General features: G+C 44.5%; 1 protein-coding gene across 1 annotated transcript in view; it reads left to right on the top strand.

Moving 5' to 3' along the window:
- The window catches only part of LOC106579714 (extracellular sulfatase Sulf-1), a 96,457-nt gene that overhangs the window by 44,150 nt on the left and 30,670 nt on the right, over window positions 1-21,637 (top strand). Inside the window, exons 5-8 of the mRNA XM_045702807.2 lie at window positions 4,553-4,722; window positions 9,756-9,906; window positions 12,754-12,929; window positions 13,160-13,288. Coding sequence (XP_045558763.2) covers window positions 4,553-4,722; window positions 9,756-9,906; window positions 12,754-12,929; window positions 13,160-13,288 — 626 coding nt within the window. The remainder of the gene's footprint in view (window positions 1-4,552; window positions 4,723-9,755; window positions 9,907-12,753; window positions 12,930-13,159; window positions 13,289-21,637) is intronic.

Here is a 21,637-nt window from a genome sequence, read left to right on the forward strand (position 1 = left end):
CTACAATACACACACACCCCGAACCACTTAAATCAACTACCCCCTCTACATCGACACTTACACCAATAAACCCCAGAAACACTCTACACAAAATATCCCTCTAAACACATACACAAAACCATGAAAACAAATACCCTCTGCCACGTCCTGACCAAACTACAATAACAAATAGACCCCTTTACTGGTCAGGACGTGACAGTTGGTGACCGTAACTGTGCTGCTGGCAACAATTTAATTATGCTTTTTTTTGCCAACGTTTACTGACACCGGCCATATTCAGCGGGTGTTGAGCATTTGTAAATTCGTCTGTTATTCTGAGCTCTGGCACACTCAAACGAGAGTATTCAGAGTAGATAGCCAGAGCAAATTTACCAGCTACGTCTATCAACAGTTGCTGCAGTGACATTATGAACATTCTATTCAAATTGTTACTTGCATAGTGGAGGCTTTTGTTTAAACATTTAGCCAGCTAGCAAAACAATGAACCGTAATCCCAACTCATAACGTTACTACCCTGCATGAATCTGCAGGGTTCAATGTTAGCTAGCTAGCTAACATAGGGCTATAGTTAGCAAAGCAAATGGCTCTGAGATACGAATAATAATACTACACAGATCATACACGTAACATTCGCTAGCTAGCTAACATAACAACAGCAGTCAAGCACCCAAGCTAACTGGCTAATGTTGGCTAATGTTAGCTACTTCCAGACACAAATGAGAGAACAGCTCACTGACCATTTTGCTCTCCCTTTCAGAGCTGGTTATGCTATTTTCATGTTACTCAGAGTGTTGGTGACTGCAACTGTGCTGCTGGCAACAATTGAATTGTGTTTTTTTTTTACCAACGTTTACTGACACCGGCCATATTCAATGGGTGTTGATGGTTGGTAAATTTGTCAGTTATTCTGCGCTCTGGCACACAGACAAGAGTGTACAGAAATTGGAGTATATAGCGAATTTACCAGCTGCGTCTATCAACAGTTGTCACATTGACATCATGAAAATTATATTTTACCTTTATTTAACTAGGCTAGTCAGTTAAGAACAAATTCTTATTTACAATGATGGCCTACCAAAAGGCAAAAGGCCTCCTGCAGGGATGGGGCTGGGATTAAAAATAAAGATATATTAAATAAAAATATAGGACAAAACACACATCACGACAAGAGAGACAACACAACACTACATAAAGAGAGACCTAAGACGACAATATAGCATGGCAGCAACACAACATGACAACAACATGGTAGCAACACAACATGACAACAACATGGTAGCAGCACAAAACAGGGTACAAACATTATTGAGCACAAAGGGAAAGAAGGTAGAGACAACAATACCTCATGCAAAGCAGCCACAACTGTCAGTAAGAGTGTCCATGATTGAGTCTTTGAATGAAGAGATGGAGATAAAACTGTCCAGTTTGAGTGTTTGTTGCAGCTCGTTCCAGTCGCTAGCTGCAGCAAACTGAAAAGAGGAGCGACCCAGGGATGTGTGTGCTTTTGGGGACCTTTAACAGAATGTGACTGGCAGAACGAGTGTTGAATGTGGAGGATGAGGGCTGCAGTAGGTATCTGTCAAAGGAATTTTCTATCCTAATGATAATAACTAACAATCAATAAGCTTTGACTAATCCCCGAAGGTTTGTAAGACCCTGGGTTTAATAATAATTAAGCAAAGACTCAGCTTCTGCAAAAGGTTTGTGCGGTTTATTCAGAGAACGTTCTGCTCAACATTAACAAAGAAGTTCATTTTATCCTCTCTCTCCGCTTACGCACACACCTCCACACCAACAGTACATAACCTACGCACACACATACACACAAACAGCAGGTGAACAGTATCTCTCCCTTGACTTTCCACCACTGTTAATCACTATCCAACGCAGCCTGTTCCTTTCCCCAGAGATTAGGAGAACCTTGAAGGCTACTCCCATATTTCCTACAAAGCCTCTCAGAGTTGCTAGGTCAGGTAGAACAAATGTCTACTGTTCTCTTAGGTCCTCTAAGACGCACACACATTTCTCTCCCTCTCCAGCCTCTACTAGACCTTTATGGGACTAACGTTCAGTACATTAATTATTCATTATCCATGCTACATAACTACTAATTAATAATGGATTATGGATTAATTTACCTTTATTAGATAATTCATTTATCAGTATCTCAGATAAATAATCATCAACCAGTGGGTCTTGCTACGGGTATACAGAGATAACCAATTTACAGAGGAGTATAAAGTGATGTGTCCTATAAGGAGCATTGGTGGCAAATCTGATGGCCGAATGGTAAAGAACATGTAGCCGCTCGAGAGCACCCTTACCTGCTGATCTATAAATTACGTCTCCGTAATCTAGCATGGGTAGGATGGTCATCTGAATCAGGGTTAGTTTGGCAGCTGGGGTGAAAGAGGAGCGATTACGATAGAAGAAATCAAGTCTAGATTTAACCTTAGCCTGCAGCTTTGATATGTGCTGAGAGAAGGACAGTGTACCGTCTAGCCATACTCTCAAGTACTTGTATGAGGTGACTACCTCAAGTTCTAAACCCTCAGAGGTAGTAGTCACACCGGTGGGGAGTGAGGTATTCTTCTTGTGTAGTCCGGCCCAGGGGTGCGAAGGTAAACGGCAAGGCACTGGAGCGACGAACCGCCCTTGCTGTCTCTACATGACCGGCTCCCCTCTCTCCACTGGGATTCGCTGCCTCTGACCCTATTACGGGGGCTGAGTCACTGGCTTACTAGTGCTCTTCCATGCTGTCCCTAGGAGGGGTTCATCACTTGAGTGGGTGGATCACAGAGGTGATCTTCCTGACCGGTTTTGCGTCCCCTCTAGCTCGTGCGGTGGAGGAGATCTTTGTGGGCTATACTCAGCCTTATCTCAGGGTAGTACGTTGGTGGTCTGTTGATATCCCTCTAGTGGTGTGGGGGCTGTGCATTGGCAAAGTGGGTGGAGTGGTTGGCCCTGTCCGGGTGTATTGTCGGACGGGGCCACAGTGTCTTCCGACCCCTCCTGTCTCAGCCTCCAGTGTTTATGCTGCAATGGTCATATCTGGTGTAATTCTGGTGTCTTGTGTGAATTTAAGTATGCTACCCCTAATTCCCTCTCTCTCTCCCTCCCCTCCTGGAGGATCTGAGCCCTAGGAACATGCCTCAGGACTACCTGGCCTGATGACTCCTGGCTGTCCCCAGTCCACCTGGTCATGCTGGTCATGAGGCTGCTCCAGTTTCAACTGTTCTGCCTGTGGCTATGGAACCCTGACCTGTTTACCGGACGTGCTACCTTGTCCTGGACCTGCTGTTTTTGACTCTCTTTCTCCCTCTACCGCCCCTGCGTTCTCGACCTCTGATTCATCCTGCTGGTCATCTATGAACGTTTGAACATCTTGAAGAACAATCTTGCCTTAATGGCCATGTACTCTTTTAATCTCCACCCGGCACAGCCAGAAGAGGACTGGCTACTCCTCAGAGCCTTGTTTCTCTCTAGGTTTCTTCCTAGGTTCCTGCCTTTCTAGAGAGTTTTTCCTAGCCACTGTGCTTCTACATCTGCATTGCTTGCTGTTTGGAGTTTTAGGCTGGGTTTCTGTATAGTATTTTGTGACATCTGCTGATGTAAAAAGGGCTTTATAAGTACATTTCATTGATTGATGGTGATTTTGGTATTACAAAATCTCTCTGCAGCTCTGGATGCCACTTGCTGCATTGCAGGACCTACATTTAATCTCATTTCTATCAAATCATTGGTACCTGTGAGTTTTAGTGTCCTAGAGTTCTAGAGATTCCTAGAGTTGTAGAGTACCCTGTTGTAGAGTACCCTGGAGTTCTAGAGTACCCTGGAGTTCTAGAGTCCTAGAGTTCTAGAGTGTCCTTCTCTTATACTGTAAATCAGATCATGAATGGGGGTCCAAACATATTAAAGCACTTACATCACAAAAGATAAAACAGTACATTATATATCATTATTACACCACTACATATCTACAGTTCAAAATGTATAATACCACCATACAACAATATCACAATATAGGTGTGTGTAGAGTGTATGTGCTAGCGTTTGTGTCCGTATGTGTGTGTCTGTATCTGTGTGTGTGTCTCTTCACAGCCCCCGCTGTTCCATAAGGTGTATTTTCTGATTCTACTGCTTGCATCAGTTACCTGATGTGGAATAGAGTTCCATGTAGTCATGGCTCTATGTAATACTGTGCGCCTCCAATAGTCTGTTCTGGATCTAGCCCAACCTGTACTATACAAAACATTTTATCCACACAATGACAATTAAAGATGGAATCCGCACTATTGGAAACGTCACTGTCCACCCCACCGCCTTTGTTATTGTTTTTGTTTTGTTGATGAAACAAAGCTGATGAGCGTTGAACCGCGTGGTCAAAACAATGACATATTCTGCTGTTCTGTTGTACGTGTTAAAACTGTGTTGGTTGTTTGCAGTAACTTCTTTGTTGATGTGATATCCCAAACAGACATGGAAGTTTCACCATGAAGGATTCCAGCTGTAAAGCTAATACTTGTTATTCCTGTTGTTCTCCCCGTTGCAGGACTATTTCACGGACCTGATCACCAACCACAGCATCAACTTCTTCCGTATGTCCAAGAAGGTGTACCCTCATCGGCCAGTGATGATGGTCATCACCCACGCTGCCCCCCACGGGCCGGAGGACTCAGCCCCACAATACTCAGAGATGTTCCCTAATGCCTCCCAACACATGTGAGTTGTACACGCGTACCCTCACACACACACACACACACACACACACACGCACGCTCACGCACACACACACACACACACACACTACTACATACTGTATTTGTTTCGGAGAGGAGAGTAAAGGAGGGGAGAGGAGAGAGGAGAGGAGTAAAGTTTAGGTGCTGATTTTCACGTTTTACTGCTAATCTACAAAGCATTACATAGACTTGTGCCTACCTATCTCTCCAATTTTGTCTAGAATGTCTAAGCAATCAGCTTGATTCTATTCCTATGGTTCTGATCCAGCAACGTTCCGATCTCTCAGGACAGGGCTAAGTTAGGCCTCTCCATTAGTTGGAGTTGGGGGGGGGGGGGTGTTACTAGACCCCTAGGTGGCTTAGGGATAGTCCCCTTTTTTTCAAGTTTCGCCTAAATGACGTACCCAAGTCTAACTGCCTGTAGCTCAGGCCCTGAAGCAAGGATATGCATATTCTTTGTGGAAATGTGAATTGAATGTAGGAGAATATAACAAAATAGATCTGGTAGAAGAAAATACAAGGAAAAAAACTGGTATTTTTCTACCACCATCTTTGAAATGCAAGAGAAAGGTCCCAGTTCTAGCCATCACTCTTGTTGTAATTCCGATAGTGTCCACAAGATGGCAGCGCAGACGGATAACTTGAAGTATAAGTGAACTACAAGACATTTAGTGTGAAGTCCCCAGGTACATTTGGGCAAATCGTGAAGGAGACATTCGCATTCATATTACATTTTTCTGCAGGAATATCATCAAATCTGTATACTTGGACTTTGATTTAGCTTTCCAAGTATTAGTAGCCATATTATAAGTTCAACATTTGCAAAACAACCAGTTTTAATAACTTCACAACTCTGAATATCCGTACAATTTTCGTCCAAAATGAAAAGGCATGCTTGTCGTACAAGCATAGAAGCTACATTCTACGACATATACATGGTTTACTCCCATAAAGCCCAGCTCATTGGCTATCTAGCTAGCTTTGTTTGACCCCGATTGGTGCTTATTTGACCGAGATACAGTCGTTCAAGTGATGTCCGCCCGCATCATCGGCGTGCCATGAATGCATCGCTCTCTGACCAAATATGGTGTCCTATAGGATATACTACACCCCTAATGATACAGTGAAGTCCAATTTGGACTCCAGACAAAAGGACAAAATTCCACTGGTCTAATGTCCATTGCTCGTGTTTCTTGGCCCAAGCAAGTCTCTTCTTCTTATTGGTGTCCTTTAGTAGTGGTTTCTTTGCAGGAATTCGACCATGAACATTTCTGAGGCTGGAAAGTCTAATGAACTTATCCTCTGCAGCAGAGGTAACTCTGGGTCTTCCATTCCTGTGGCGGACCTCATGAGAGCCAGTTTCATCATAGCGCTTCATGGTTTTTGCAACTGCACTTTAAGAAACTTTCAAAGTTCTTGAAATGTTCCGTATTGACTGACCTTCATGTCTTAAAGTAATGATGGACTGTCGTTTCTCTTTGCTTATTTGAGCTGTTCTTGCCATAATATGGACTTGGTCTTTTACCAAATAGGGCTATCGTCTGTATACCACCTCTACCTTGTCACAACACAGCTGATTGGCTCAAACACATTAAGAAGGAAAGAAATGGCACAAATTCACTTTTAACCAGGCACGCCTATTAATTTAAATGCATTCCAGGTGACTACCTTATGAAGCTGGTTGAGAGAATGCCAAGAGTGTGCAAAGCTGTCATCAAGGCAAAGGGTGGCTATTTGAAGAATCTCAAAAATAAAATATATTTTGATTTGCTTAACACTTTTTTGGTTACTACATGATTCCATATGTATTATTTAATGGTTTGGGTGTCTTCACAAATTTTCTCAATGTAGAAAATAGTCAAAATAAAGAAAAACCCTTGAATGAGTAGGTGTTCTAAATCTTTTGACCGGTAATGTTTCTACCAATATATTGTGACATCAAACCAGCCTTTTCCAAGGTCTGATGTGTGGTGACTCCTTCTCTCCTCCTCCCTTCCCCAACCCTTCCCTCCCCTCCACTCTCCTCCCTTACCCAACCCTTCCCTCCCCTCCACTCTCCTCCCTTACCCAACCCTCCCCTCCTTTCCCCGCCTTTCTCCTCCCCGCCTTTCTCCCCCTCTCCCCTCCCCCCCTCTCCTCGCCTTTCTCCTCCCCCCTCTCCCCTCCCCCCTCTCCTGGAGGCTGGGTACTTCCAGGAGAACCAGTCATGTTGGGGTCAGAGGAATGAACCCAGCCCTTATAGGAGAGTCCTACAGGACACACCTTGGACATCTGTCACACTATACACCAATTCTCTGCATGACTATGTCCCAAATGGTAACCCATTCCCTATGGGACTTGTTCAAAGGTAGTGCACTACGTAGGGAATATGGTGCCATTGTGAACATCTAGCCTGGGATCTAAAGGGTGTTAGTCTGTGATTAGTTCACACCACACATTACCACGCTGTTGTTCTATCACAGGTAGGGTCTGTTTAACCACAGGTACCTGTTTAACCACAGGTAGGGGTCTACCTGTTTAACCACAGGTAGGGGTCTACCTGTTTAACCACAGGTACCTGTTTAACCACAGGTAGGGGTCTACCTGTTTAACCACAGGTAGGGGTCTACCTGTTTAACCACAGGTACCTGTTTAACCACAGTTAGGGGTCTACCTGTTTAACCACAGGTAGGGGTCTACCTGTTTAACCACAGGTAGGGGTCTACCTGTTTAACCACAGGTAGGGGTCTACCTGTTTAACCACAGGTAGGGGTCTACCTGTTTAACCACAGGTAGGGGTCTACCTGTTGCCCACCACGGATTAGTTGGATCTTACCAACTCATTGAACGGAACATGGAGTGGGACGTGTCCTTGTTTGGCTGGTGTCTCAGGAGCGTTTTTCATCAACATCAAAACCAACGTGTTCTATACTTCTGTCTCTTTACACCCACCCACACAGACACCCACCCACACAGACACCCACCCACACCCAGACACCCACACAGACACCCACCCACCCACACAGACACCCATACACCCACCCACACAGACACCCACCCACACAGACACCCACCCACACAGACACCCACCCACACCCACCCACACACAGACACCCATCCACACCCACCCACACAGACACCCATCCACACCCACACCCACCCACACAGACACCCATCCACACCCAGACACTCAGTGGTGGAGAAAATGACATACTTAGGTAAAATTATAGATACCTTAGAAAGAGAAAGTTACAAGTAAAAGTGAGTTACCCAGTAAAATACTACTTGGGTAAAAGTCTAAAATTATTATTGGTTTTAAATATAGTTAAGATCATTAATTATTAGCTTTACAGTCCAAGACTTGTAGTCAACTTGACTTTGGGGTCTGGAGTCTAACAGAGCTATTCTTTTCTTAAGCATGTGCCAACCCTCAAATTATTTATCCGAGCCAAAAGCAACAGGTCTGTCGTCTTGGTGAGAGAGGAGAGAGAGCGCCTCAGAGAGAGAGCGGGAGCAGAGAGAGGAGAGAGCAGAGAGAGCGGGAGCAGAGAGAGGAGAGAGAGCGGGAGCAGAGAGAGGAGAGCGAGCGGGAGCAGAGAGAGGAGAGCGAGCGGGAGCAGAGAGAGGAGAGAGCGGGAGCAGAGAGAGGAGAGAGGAGAGAGCAGAGAGAGGAGAGAGCAGAGAGAGCGGGAGCAGAGAGAGGAGAGAGCAGAGAGAGGAGAGAGCAGAGAGAGGAGAGAGCAGAGAGAGCAGAGAGAGGAGAGAGCAGAGAGAGCGGGAGCAGAGAGAGGAGAGAGCAGAGAGAGGAGAGAGCAGAGAGAGCGGGAGCAGAGAGAGCGGGAGCAGAGAGAGCGGGAGAAGAGAGAGGGAGCAGAGAGAGGGAGCAGAGAGAGAGAAAGGGGAGAGCGAGAGAAGAGAGGAGAGAGATATTGATTGATAGATAAACACAGGGGACAGAAGGGTAGAACCCACAGACTGCTTCTCACATGACCTCATAGTCTGGTTCTCTTCAAGACAGATTCTGGTTCTCTTCAAGACAGATTCTGCTTCTCTTCAAGACAGATTCTGCTTCTCTTCAAGACAGGTTCTGCTCCTCTTCAAGACAGGTTCTGCTCCTCTTCAAGACAGGTTCTGCTTCTCTTCAAGACAGGTTCTGCTTCTCTTCAAGACAGGTACTGCTTCTCTTCAAGACAGGTTCTGCTTCTCTTCAAGACAGGTTCTGCTTCTCTTCAAGACAGGTACTGCTTCTCTTCAAGACAGGTTCTGCTTCTCTTCAAGACAGGTTCTGCTTCTCTTCAAGACAGGTTTTGCTTCTCTTCAAGACAGGTACTGCTTCTCTTTAAGACAGGTTCTGCTTCTCTTCAAGACAGGTTCTGCTTCTCTTCAAGACAGGTTCTGCTTCTCTTCAAGACAGGTTCTGCTCCTCTTCAAGACAGGTTCTGCTCCTCTTCAAGACAGGTTCTGCTTCTCTTCAAGACAGGTTCTGCTTCTCTTCAAGACAGGTTCTGCTTCTCTTCAAGACAGGTTCTGATCCTCTTCAAGACAGGTACTGCTCCTCTTCAAGACAGGTTCTGCTTCTCTTTAAGACAGGTTCTGCTTCTCTTCAAGACAGGTTCTGCTTCTCTTCAAGACAGGTACTGCTTCTCTTCAAAACAGGTTCTGCTTCTCTTCAAGACAGGTTCTGCTTCTCTTCAAGACAGGTTCTGCTTCTCTTCAAGACAGGTTCTGATCCTCTTAAGACAGGTACTGCTTCTCTTCAAGACAGGTTCTGTTTATTTCATGGCCTCTATATTGTAACATCATTTTTTCAATAGTCTCTTCTTCTTTATGTCCACTGAGATAAAAAAAAAAATTAAAACACACAATGGGTCAAAATAAGATTTTCAACAAAGTTTTGGGTGTCTCCTGTCATCTCCGCAGCACCCCCTGTTATAGCTCACACCAATCCCATAAGTCCCCTCTCCCCCACACTCGCTGTATCGACAGACAGGCCTTGTTTGTAACCATTGCTTGTCTCCTCTCCTGTCGTCTCCGCAGCACCCCCAGTTATAACTACGCCCCCAACATGGATAAACACTGGATCATGCAGTACACCGGGCCCATGAGACCCATCCACATGGAGTTCACTAACTTCCTGCACAGAAAGAGACTGCAAACACTCATGTCAGTGGATGACTCTGTACAGAAGGTAAGAGGATTTGTCGCCACCATTTTGTTTATTAATTAGTCAATTCACATCGCTATGAGCTCATCTCCTCTCATTGGTCAGTGTGGATTCCAATAATGCTACTGATGGTCGCCTTTCTCTTTCAAAATACCATTATCATTATTTAGAGTGGGGTCATAAAGAGTTTATCTTAATTATCTCTCTCTCTGTCTTTCTTTCTTTCTCTCTTTCTCTCTCTCTCTCTTTCTTTCTCTCTGTCTGTCTCTCTCTCTCTGTGCCTCTCTCTCGTCTCTCTGTCTCTCTCTCTCTGTGTCTTTCTTTTGCTCTGTCTCTCTCTCTGTCTTGCTTTCTCATTGTCTCTCTCTCTGTCTCTCTCTCTGTGTCTTTCTTTCTCTCTGTCTCTCTCAATTCAATTCAATTCAATTTGCTTTATTGGCATGACGTAACAATGTACATATTGCCAAAGCTTATTTTGGATATTTACAATATGAAACAATAAGAATAAATATTGTCAACGGGACAACAGTAACAACAATAACCAAGGGTCAGAATAACCATACATTCAACAATAACAATAAGCATACAGTAGAGGACATGTGCAGGTTTATTGGTCTGTCAGACACTGTCCCTCAACTTATGGCAGGCAGCAATGTAGTGCGCTGCCAACCCACAGCTCTCTGCGTCCTCCCCCAACAGGACGGGTAGCCTATCCTCATCAGAGAGGTCTTTAAAACCTTGAATAAGGGTTTCAAATTTGGGGAAATGACACTCTCTAATTGTTTTATATTTTTGACATTTTGTCAGGAAATGCAGCTCCGTCTCAGGTTCTGCTGTGGTGCAGTGGTTACACAGCCTTTCCTCTACAGGGAGCCAGGTTTTCCTGTGTCTACCCTTCTCAATGGCAAGGCTGTGCTCACTGAGCCTGTACTTTGTCAAGGTTTTTCTAAAGTTTTGATCAGTAACCATGGTCAAATATTTAGCCATGGTGTACTGTCGATTTAGGGCCAGATAGCACTGCATTTTGCTTTGTGTTTGTGTTTGTGTTTCCCAATAAACAATGTAGTTTTGTTTTGACTGTGTTGTAATTTGGTTTATTCTGATTGATTGGGTGTTCTGGTCCTGAGGCTTCAATGTGTTAGTAGAACAGGTTTGTGAACTCAGCCCCAAGGCCAGCTGGATGAGGGGACACTTTTCTTTGCTCAGCTCTTGGCATTGCAGGGCTTGGTAATGATATGAGAGGGGGTCACTGTATTTTAGATGTTTCCAAAACTTAATTGCTCTTTTTTGAGTTTTTATTATTGGTGGATATTGGCCTAATTCTGCCCTGCATGCATTGTTTGTAGTTTTCCTCTGGACATGTAGGAGAATCTTACAGAACTCTGCATGCCTTTCAATGGGATGTTTGTCCCATTTGATGAAATCTTATTTTGCAAGTGGAACCCAAACCTCACTGCCATAAAGAGCAATTGGTTCAATGACACATTCCATTAGTTTTAGCCAAATTTTAATAGGTATTTCAATTTTAATTAGTTTTTTAATGGCGTAGAATGCCCTGCGTGCTTTTGCTCTCAGTTCATTCACTGCCTCATTAAGGTGTCCAGTTGAGCTTATTTTTAAACCTAAGTAATTGTAGTGTGTGCAGAACTTTGGTCTAATTCCCTGAGATCTGGATCTTCTCTGTAAAATCATTATTTTAGTCTTTTTGGGGTTTACTGCCAGGGCACAGGTCTGGCAGTACTGCTCTAGCAGGTCCAGGCTCTGCTGTAGGCCATGTGCTGTGGGTGACAGCAGGCATAAGTCATCTGCGAAGAGTAGGCATTTAACTTCTGAATTGTGGAGACTAACACCAGGGGCTGATTGCAACCCTGGCGAAGGCCCCGCCCCTGGTTAAAGAATTCTGTTATTTTCTTGCCAATTTTCAGGCTGCACGTATTGCCAATGTACATTGATTTAATTATGTCATATGTTTTACCACTTTCAATAACTTTGTAGAACTGTCCTGTATGCCAAATAGAATCAAATGCTTTTCTGAAGTCGATAAAGCAAGCGTATATTTTGGTATTATTTTGGTGGATATGTTTATCTATCAGGATGTGTAGGGTGTAAATATGATCAGTCGTGCGATGTTTTGGTATAAATCCAATTTGGCTTTTACTCAAGACATTGTGCTTATTAAGGAAGTTTAGAACTCTTGCATTTATAATACTACAGAAAACCTTCCCCAAGTTACTGTTCACACAAATTGTTAGGGTCAAATTTGTCTCCATTCTTAAAGATTGGGGTTATGAGTCCTTGCTTCCAGATGTCAGGGCACTAGTGAGTTTGAGCATCTCATTTAGGATGCCATCAGGTCCGCATGCTTTTTTAAATTTGAGGGCCTGAAGTTTCTTATAGAGCTCCTGGTCAGTAATTGGGGAGTCCAATGGATTTTGATTGTCCTTTATAGCTTTTTCTAATCCATTCAACTTCTCATGAATTTGGCATTGTTCTGCGTTTGTGTCAATTCGAACAGTGTTGTAGAGTTTTAAAATGGGTTGTCCATATGTCACCATTTTGTATCGCTAATTCCTCTTGTGATTTTTTTTTGTTTTTTCCAATTTTGCCAGACGTTGTTTGTGTTTATGGACTCCTCAATTAGTGTCAGCTGCTTGCTGTTGGTCTGTGCTTTTTTTGGTTCTGAGTGTACGTTTATAGAGTTTTACAGTCTCACAGTAATGAAGGCGTAATTCACCATTATTTGAGTCTCTGTGCTTTTGGTTTGATAGTGTTCTAAGTTTTTTCCTTATAATTTTACAATCTGCAACAAACCAGTTGTCATCTGTGGTCTTTTTTTCATCTCATATACCACCCCCCCCCCCCCCCCCCCAGGTATATGAGATGTTGGTAGAGAGTGGGGAACTGGACAACACCTACATAATCTACACAGCTGATCACGGCTACCACATCGGCCAGTTTGGGCTGGTCAAGGGGAAGTCCATGCCCTACGACTTTGACATCAGAGTGCCCTTCTTCCTCCGCGGGCCCAACGTCGAGCCTGGAGCAGTGTAAGTAAGCCTTGTCCAAGCCAGAATGAGCCATAGGGTAGGAGCCTGTTTCTCTATCTCCTGTGTCTGTTATTCAGTAGCGTGAGGTCGCTTGATGTACAAGTACACCCAGTGGACCTGGCGCTAGTCTGTTGCAGGGAGTTACCCCCCAATCCATCTCCTAATGCTGAGTGCCAAGCATTGTTTGTGTCTGTTGGTGTTGATGACGTTGTTGTACTGTTCCTCCCCAGTAATCCTCAGCTGGTGTTGAACATTGATCTGGCCCCCACCATACTGCACATGGCTGGGCTTGATACGCCTCCAGACATGGATGGGAAGTCCATCCTCAAACTGCTGGAACAAGAGAAGACTGGAAACAGGTAGGAATGGGGTTCATATACAACAGGTAGGAATGGGGTCAAATACAACAGGTAGTAATGGGGTCATATACAATAACAGGTAGGAATGGGATCAAATACAACAGGTAGGAATGGGGTCATATACAATAACAGGTAGGAATGGGGTCATATACAACAGGTAGGAAAGGGGTCATATACAATAACAGGTAGGAATGGGATCAAATACAACAGGTAGGAATGGGGTCATATACAATAACAGGTAGGAATGGGGTCATATACAATAACAGGTAGGAATGGGGTCATATACAACAACAGGTAGGAATGGGGTCATATACAATAACAGGTAGGAATGGGGTCATATACAATAACAGGTAGGAATGGGGTCATATACAAATAACAGGTAGGAATGGGGTCATATACAATAACAGGTAGGAATGGGGTCATATACAATAACAGGTAGGAATGGGGTCATATACAATAACAGGTAGGAATGGGGTCATATACAACAACAGGTAGGAATGGGGTCATATACAACAACAGGTAGGAATGGGGTCATATACAACAACAGGTAGGAATGGGGTCATATACAACTAACAGGTAGGAATGGGGTCATATACAATAACAGGTAGGAATGGGGTCATATACAATAACAGGTAGGAATGGGGTCATATACAATAACAGGTAGGAATGGGGTCACATACAATAACAGGTAGGAATGGGGTCATATACAACAACAGGTAGGAATGGGGTCATATACAACAACAGGTAGGAATGGGGTCATATACAACAGGTAGGAATGGGGTCATATACAACAGGTAGGAATGGGGTCATGTACACCAACAGGTAGGAATGGGGTCATATACAACAACAGGTAGGAATGGGGTCATATACAACAACAGGTAGGAATGGGGTCATATACAACAACAGGTAGGAATGGGGTCATATACAACAGGTAGGAATGGGGTCATATACAACAGGTAGGAATGGGGTCATATACAACAGGTAGGAATGGGGCTCATATACAACAACAGGTAGGAATGGGGTCATATACAACAACAGGTAGGATTGGGGTCATATACAACAACAGGTAGGAATGGGGCCATATACAACAGGTAGTAATGGGGCCATATACAACAGGTAGGAATGGGGCCATATACAACAGGTAGGAATGGTGTCATATACAACAGGTAGGAATGGGGTCATATACAACAACAGGTAGGAATGGGGTCATATACAACAACAGGTAGGAATGGGGTCATATACAACAACAGGTAGGAATGGGGTCATATACAACAACAGGTAGGAATGGGGTCATATACAACAACAGGTAGGAATGGGGTCGTATACAACAGGTAGGAATGGGGCCGTATACAACAGGTAGGAATGGGGTCATATACAACAGGTAGTAATGGGGTCATATACACCAACAGGTAGGAATGGGGTCATATACAACAGGTAGGAATGGGGCCATATACAACAAGTAGGAATGGGGTCATATACAACAGGTAGGAATGGGGTCATATACACCAACAGGTAGGAATGGGGTCATATACAACAAGTAGGAATGGGGTCAAATACAATAACAGGTAGGAATGGGGTCATATACACCAACAGGTAGGAATGGGGTCATATACAACAGGTAGGAATGGGGCCATATACAACAAGTAGGAATGGGGTCATATACAACAACAGGTAGGAAAGGGGCCATATACAACAGGTAGGAATGGGGTCATATACAACAGGTAGGAATGGGGCCATATACAACAGGTAGGAATGGGGTCATATACAACAGGTAGGAATGGGGTCATATACAACAACAGGTAGTAATGGGGTCATATACAACAACAGGTAGGAATGGGGCCATATACAACAGGTAGGAATGGGGTCATATACAACAGGTAGGAATGGGGCCATATACAACAGGTAGGAATGGGGTCATATACAACAACAGGTAGGAATGGGGTCATATACAACAGGTAGTAATGGGGTCATATACAACAGGTAGTAATGGGGTCATATACACCAACAGGTAGGAATGGGGTCATATACAACAGGTAGGAATGGGGCCATATACAACAAGTAGGAATGGGGTCATATACAACAGGTAGGAATGGGGTCAGATACACCAACAGGTAGGAATGGGGTCATATACAACAAGTAGGAATGGGGTCAAATACAATAACAGGTAGGAATGGGGTCATATACACCAACAGGTAGGAATGGGGTCATATACAACAGGTAGGAATGGGGCCATATACAACAAGTAGGAATGGGGTCATATACAACAACAGGTAGGAATGGGGCCATATACAACAGGTAGGAATGGGGCCATAGACAACAACAGGTAGGAATGGGGTCATATTCAACAGGTAGGAATGGGGCCATAGACAACAACACGTAGGAATGGGGTCATATACAACAGGTAGGAATGGGGCCATATACAACAAGTAGGAATGGGGTCATATACAACAGGTAGGAATGGGGTCATATACAACAGGTAGGAATGGGGTCATATACAACAGGTAGGAATGGGGTCATATACAACAACAGGTAGGAATGGGGTCATATACAACAACAGGTAGGAATGGGGTCATATACAACAACAGGTAGGAATGGGGTCATATACAACAACAGGTAGGAATGGGGTCGTATACAACAGGTAGGAATGGGGCCATATACAACAGGTAGGAATGGGGTCATATACAACAGGTAGTAATGGGGTCATATACACCAACAGGTAGGAATGGGGTCATATACAACAGGTAGGAATGGGGCCATATACAACAAGTAGGAATGGGGTCATATACAACAGGTAGGAATGGGGTCATATACACCAACAGGTAGGAATGGGGTCATATACAACAAGTAGGAATGGGGTCAAATACAATAACAGGTAGGAATGGGGTCATATACACCAACAGGTAGGAATGGGGTCATATACAACAGGTAGGAATGGGGCCATATACAACAAGTAGGAATGGGGTCATATACAACAACAGGTAGGAATGGGGCCATATACAACAGGTAGGAATGGGGTCATATACAACAGGTAGGAATGGGGCCATATACAACAGGTAGGAATGGGGTCATATACAACAGGTAGGAATGGGGTCATATACAACAACAGGTAGTAATGGGGTCATATACAACAACAGGTAGGAATGGGGCCATATACAACAGGTAGGAATGGGGTCATATACAACAGGTAGGAATGGGGCCATATACAACAGGTAGGAATGGGGTCATATACAACAACAGGTAGGAATGGGGTCATATACAACAGGTAGTAATGGGGTCATATACAACAGGTAGTAATGGGGTCATATACACCAACAGGTAGGAATGGGGTCATATACAACAGGTAGGAATGGGGCCATATACAACAAGTAGGAATGGGGTCATATACAACAGGTAGGAATGGGGTCATATACACCAACAGGTAGGAATGGGGTCATATACAACAAGTAGGAATGGGGTCAAATACAATAACAGGTAGGAATGGGGTCATATACACCAACAGGTAGGAATGGGGTCATATACAACAGGTAGGAATGGGGCCATATACAACAAGTAGGAATGGGGTCATATACAACAACAGGTAGGAATGGGGCCATATACAACAGGTAGGAATGGGGCCATAGACAACAACAGGTAGGAATGGGGTCATATTCAACAGGTAGGAATGGGGCCATAGACAACAACAGGTAGGAATGGGGTCATATACAACAGGTAGGAATGGGGCCATATACAACAAGTAGGAATGGGGTCATATACAACAGGTAGGAATGGGGCCATATACAACAGGTAGGAATGGGATCATATACAACAACAGGTAGGAATGGGGTCATATACAACAACAGGTAGGAATGGGGCCATATACAACAAGTAGGAATGGGGTCATATACAACAACAGGTAGGAATGGGGTCATATACAACAACAGGTAGGAATGGGGCCATATACAACAAGTAGGAATGGGGTCATATACAACAGGTAGGAATGGGGTCATATACAACAGGTAGGAATGGGGCCATATACAACAAGTAGGAATGGGGTCATTTACAACAACAGGTAGTAATGGGGTCATATACACCAACAGGTAGGAATGGGGTCATATACACCAACAGGTAGGAATGGGGTCATATACAACAACAGGTAGGAATGGGGTCATATACAACAGGTAGGAATGGGGTCATATACAACAGGTAGGAATGGGGTCATGTACACCAACAGGTAGGAATGGGGTCATATACAACAACAGGTAGGAATGGGGTCATATACAACAACAGGTAGGAATGGGGCCATATACAACAAGTAGGAATTGGATCAAATACAACAGGTAGGAATGGGGTCATATACAACAGGTAGGAATGGGGTCATATACACCATCAGGTAGGAATGGGGTCATATACACCAACAGGTAGGAATGGGGTCATATACAACAACAGGTAGGAATGGGGTCATTTACAACAGGTAGGAATGGGGTCATATACAACAAGTAGGAATGGGGTCATATACAACAGGTAGGAATGGGGTCATATACAACAACAGGTAGGAATGGGGTCATATACAACAACAGGTAGGAATGGGGTCATATACAACAACAGGTAGGAATGGGGTCATATACAACAACAGGTCGGAATGGGGTCATATACAACAAGTAGGAATGGGGTCATATACAACAGGTAGGAATGGGGTCATATACAACAGGTAGGAATGGGGTCATATACACCAACAGGTAGGAATGGGGTCATATACAACAACAGGTAGGAATGGGGTCATATACAACAAGTAGGAATGGGGTCATATACAACAGGTAGGAATGGGGTCATATACAACAGGTAGGAATGGGGTCATATACAACAGGTAGGAATGGGGTCATATACAACAGGTAGGAATGGGGTCATATACACCAACAGGTAGGAATGGGGTCATATACAACAACAGGTAGGAATGGGGTCATATACAACATGTAGGAATGGGGTCATATACAACAAGTAGGAATGGGGTCATATACAACAGGTAGGAATGGGGTCATATACAACAACAGGTAGGAATGGGGTCATATACAACAACAGGTAGGAATGGGGTCATATACAACAACAGGTAGGAATGGGGTCATATACAACAGGTAGGAATGGGGTCATATACAACAACAGGTAGGAATGGGGTCATATACAACAACAGGTAGGAATGGGGTCATATACAACAACAGGTAGGAATGGGGTCATATACAACAACAGGTAGGAATAGGGTCATATACAACAACAGGTAGGAATGGGGTCATATACAACAAGTAGGAATGGGGTCATATACAACAGGTAGGAATGGGGTCATATACAACAGGTAGGAATGGGGCCGTATACAACAACAGGTAGGAATGGGGTCATATACAACAACAGGTAGGAATGGGGTCATATACAACAACAGGTAGGAATGGGGTCATATACAACAGGTAGGAATGGGGTCATATACAACAACAGGTAGGAATGGGGTCAAATACAACAAGTAGGAATGGGGTCATATACAACAACAGGTAGGAAGGGTGGTATATAATTTTAAAATATATATTCTACTCAGGCCTCTCGAGTGGCGCTGCGGTCTAAGGCACTGTATCGCAGTGCTAGCTGTGCCACTAGAGATCCTGGTTTGAGTCCAGGCTCTGTCGCAGCCGGCCGCGAACAGGAGACCCATGGAGCGGCGTACAATTGGGCCAGCGTCGTCCGGGTTAGGGGAGGGTTTGGCCGGCAGGGATGTTCTTTTCCCATCGGGCTTTAGAGACTCCTGTGGCGGGCCGGACGCAATGCACACTGACACGGTCGCTAGGTGTACGGTGTTTCCTCCGAGACATTGGTTCGGCTGGCTTCCGGGTTAAAGGGGGCAGTGTGTCAAGAAGCAGTGCGGCTTGGTTGGGTTGTGTTTCAGAGGACACACGACTCTCGACCTTCGCCTCTCCCGAGTCCATACGGGAGTTGCAGAGATGAAACAAGACTGTAACTACCAATTGGATACCCCGAAATTGAGGAGGAAAAGAGTAAAAAAGTATATATATATATATTGATAAACTCTAGTACATTACCAGTGACTACATTACCAGTGACTATATATATATATATATATATACACTGCTCAAAAAAATAAAGGGAACACTTAAACAACACAATGTAACTCCAAGTCAATCACACTTCTGTGAAATCAAACTGTCCACTTAGGAAGCAACACTGATTGACAATACATTTCACATGCTGTTGTGCAAATGGAATAGACAACAGGTGGAAATTATAGGCAATTAGCAAGACACCCCAAATAAAGGAGTGGTTCTGCAGGGTGGGTACCACAGACCACTTCTCAGTTCCTATGCTTCCTGGCTGATGTTTTGGTCACTTTTGAATGCTGGCGGTGCTTTCACTCTAGTGGTAGCATGAGACGGAGTCTACAACCCACACAAGTGGCTCAGGTAGTGCAGGTCATCCAGGATGGCACATCAATGCGAGCTGTGGCAAGAAGGTTTGCTGTGTCTGTCAGCGTAGTGTCCAGAGCATGGAGGCGCTATCAGGAGACAGGCCAGTACATCAGGAGATGTGGAGGAGGCCGTAGGAGGGCAACAACCCAGCAGCAGGACCGCTACCTCCGCCTTTGTGCAAGGAGGAGCAGGAGAAGCATTGCCAGAGCCATGCAAAATGACCTCCAGCAGGCCACAAATGTGCATGTGTCTGCTCAAACGGTCAGAAACAGACTCCATGAGGGTGGTATGAGTGCCCGACGTCCACAGGTGGGGGTTGTGCCTACAGCCCAACACCGTGCAGGACGTTTGGCATTTGCCAGAGAACACCAAGATTGGCAAATTCGCCACTGGCGCCCTGTGCTCTTCACAGATGAAAGCAGGTTCACACTGAGCACGTGACAGACGTGACAGAGTCTGGAGACGCCGTGGAGAACGTTCTGCTGCCTGCAACATCCTCCAGCATGACCGGTTTGGCGGTGGGTCAGTCATGGTGTGGGGTGGCATTTCTTTGGGGGGCCGCACAGCCCTCCATGTGCTCGCCAGAGGTAGCCTGACTGCCATTAGGTTCCGAGATGAGATCCTCAGACCCCTTGTGAGACCATATGCTGGTGCGGTTGGCCCTGGGTTCCTTCTAATGCAAGACAATGCTAGACCTCATGTGGCTGGAGTGTGTCAGCAGTTCCTGCAAGAGGAAGGCATTGATGCTATGGACTGGCCCGCCCGTTCCCCAGACCTGAATCCAATTGAGCACATCTGGGACATCATGTCTCGCTCCATCCACCAACGTCACGTTGCACCACAGACTGTCCAGGAGTTGGCGGATGCTTTAGTCCAGGTCTGGGAGGAGATCCCTCAGGAGACCATCCGCCACCTCATCAGGAGCATGCCCAGGCGTTGTAGGGAGGTCATACAGGCACGTGGAGGCCACACACACTACTGAGCCTCATTTTGACTTGTTTTAAGGACATTTCATCAAAGTTGGATCAGCCTGTAGTGTGGTTTTCCACTTTAATTTTGAGTGTGACTCCAAATCCAGACCTCCATGGGTTGATAAATTGGATTTCCATGGATTATTTTTGTGTGATTTTGTTGTCAGCACATTCAACTATGTAAAGAAAAAAGTATTTAATAAGATTATTTCTTTCATTCAGATCTAGGATGTGTTGTTTAAGTGTTCCCTTTATTTTTTTGAGCAGTGTATATTCAACTCAACATTTAAAACACCAGGTAATTCCATTCAGATTAAGCATCTCACTTTTTCAAGCAAAACCTTTCCACACAAAATATTGTCTGCTATAAAACGTTGGATACATTTATGTCACGTCATTCTGACGTTTTAAACATTGCAGTGTTTATACACATGGATCACTATATTACTAAACACACCAAAATATGTAGCGATTTCATAAAGCACAAACTTCAGTCTCAAAATAAAACATTCACAGAGCAAGTGTGCGTCCCGAAAGGCTCCATATTCCCTATAAATTACACTAGTCTTGACCAGAGCACTATGGGGAATAGGCGAGACAGAGCAAGGTAAAAGAAAACATCTGTAAGATCTAATCCTGTAAACCAAGTCAGTGATTCAGGGTTTCATGTTGAACACATTTCAGTTGCTTATCTTGACTCTACAAATTCTTAGGAATCTTATAATCATAGCTCTGGCTGTACACGGCAGACCAACATAGCTCATGGTTCGAGTCCCAAATGGCACCGTATTCCCTATATAGTACACTGCTTTTGACCGGGATCCTATGGGTAACCCAATTGGCCCTGGTCAAATGGAGTGCACTATATAGGGTGCCATTTGGAAAGGAGCCATTGGTAAGTCTAATGCCAGGCTCACTTTGAATTCTATCAACTAAAA

This window comes from Salmo salar, chromosome 19, assembly GCF_965601325.2.
Source record: "Salmo salar chromosome 19, fSalSal1, whole genome shotgun sequence".
NCBI classification, from domain to species: Eukaryota; Metazoa; Chordata; class Actinopteri; order Salmoniformes; family Salmonidae; genus Salmo; species Salmo salar.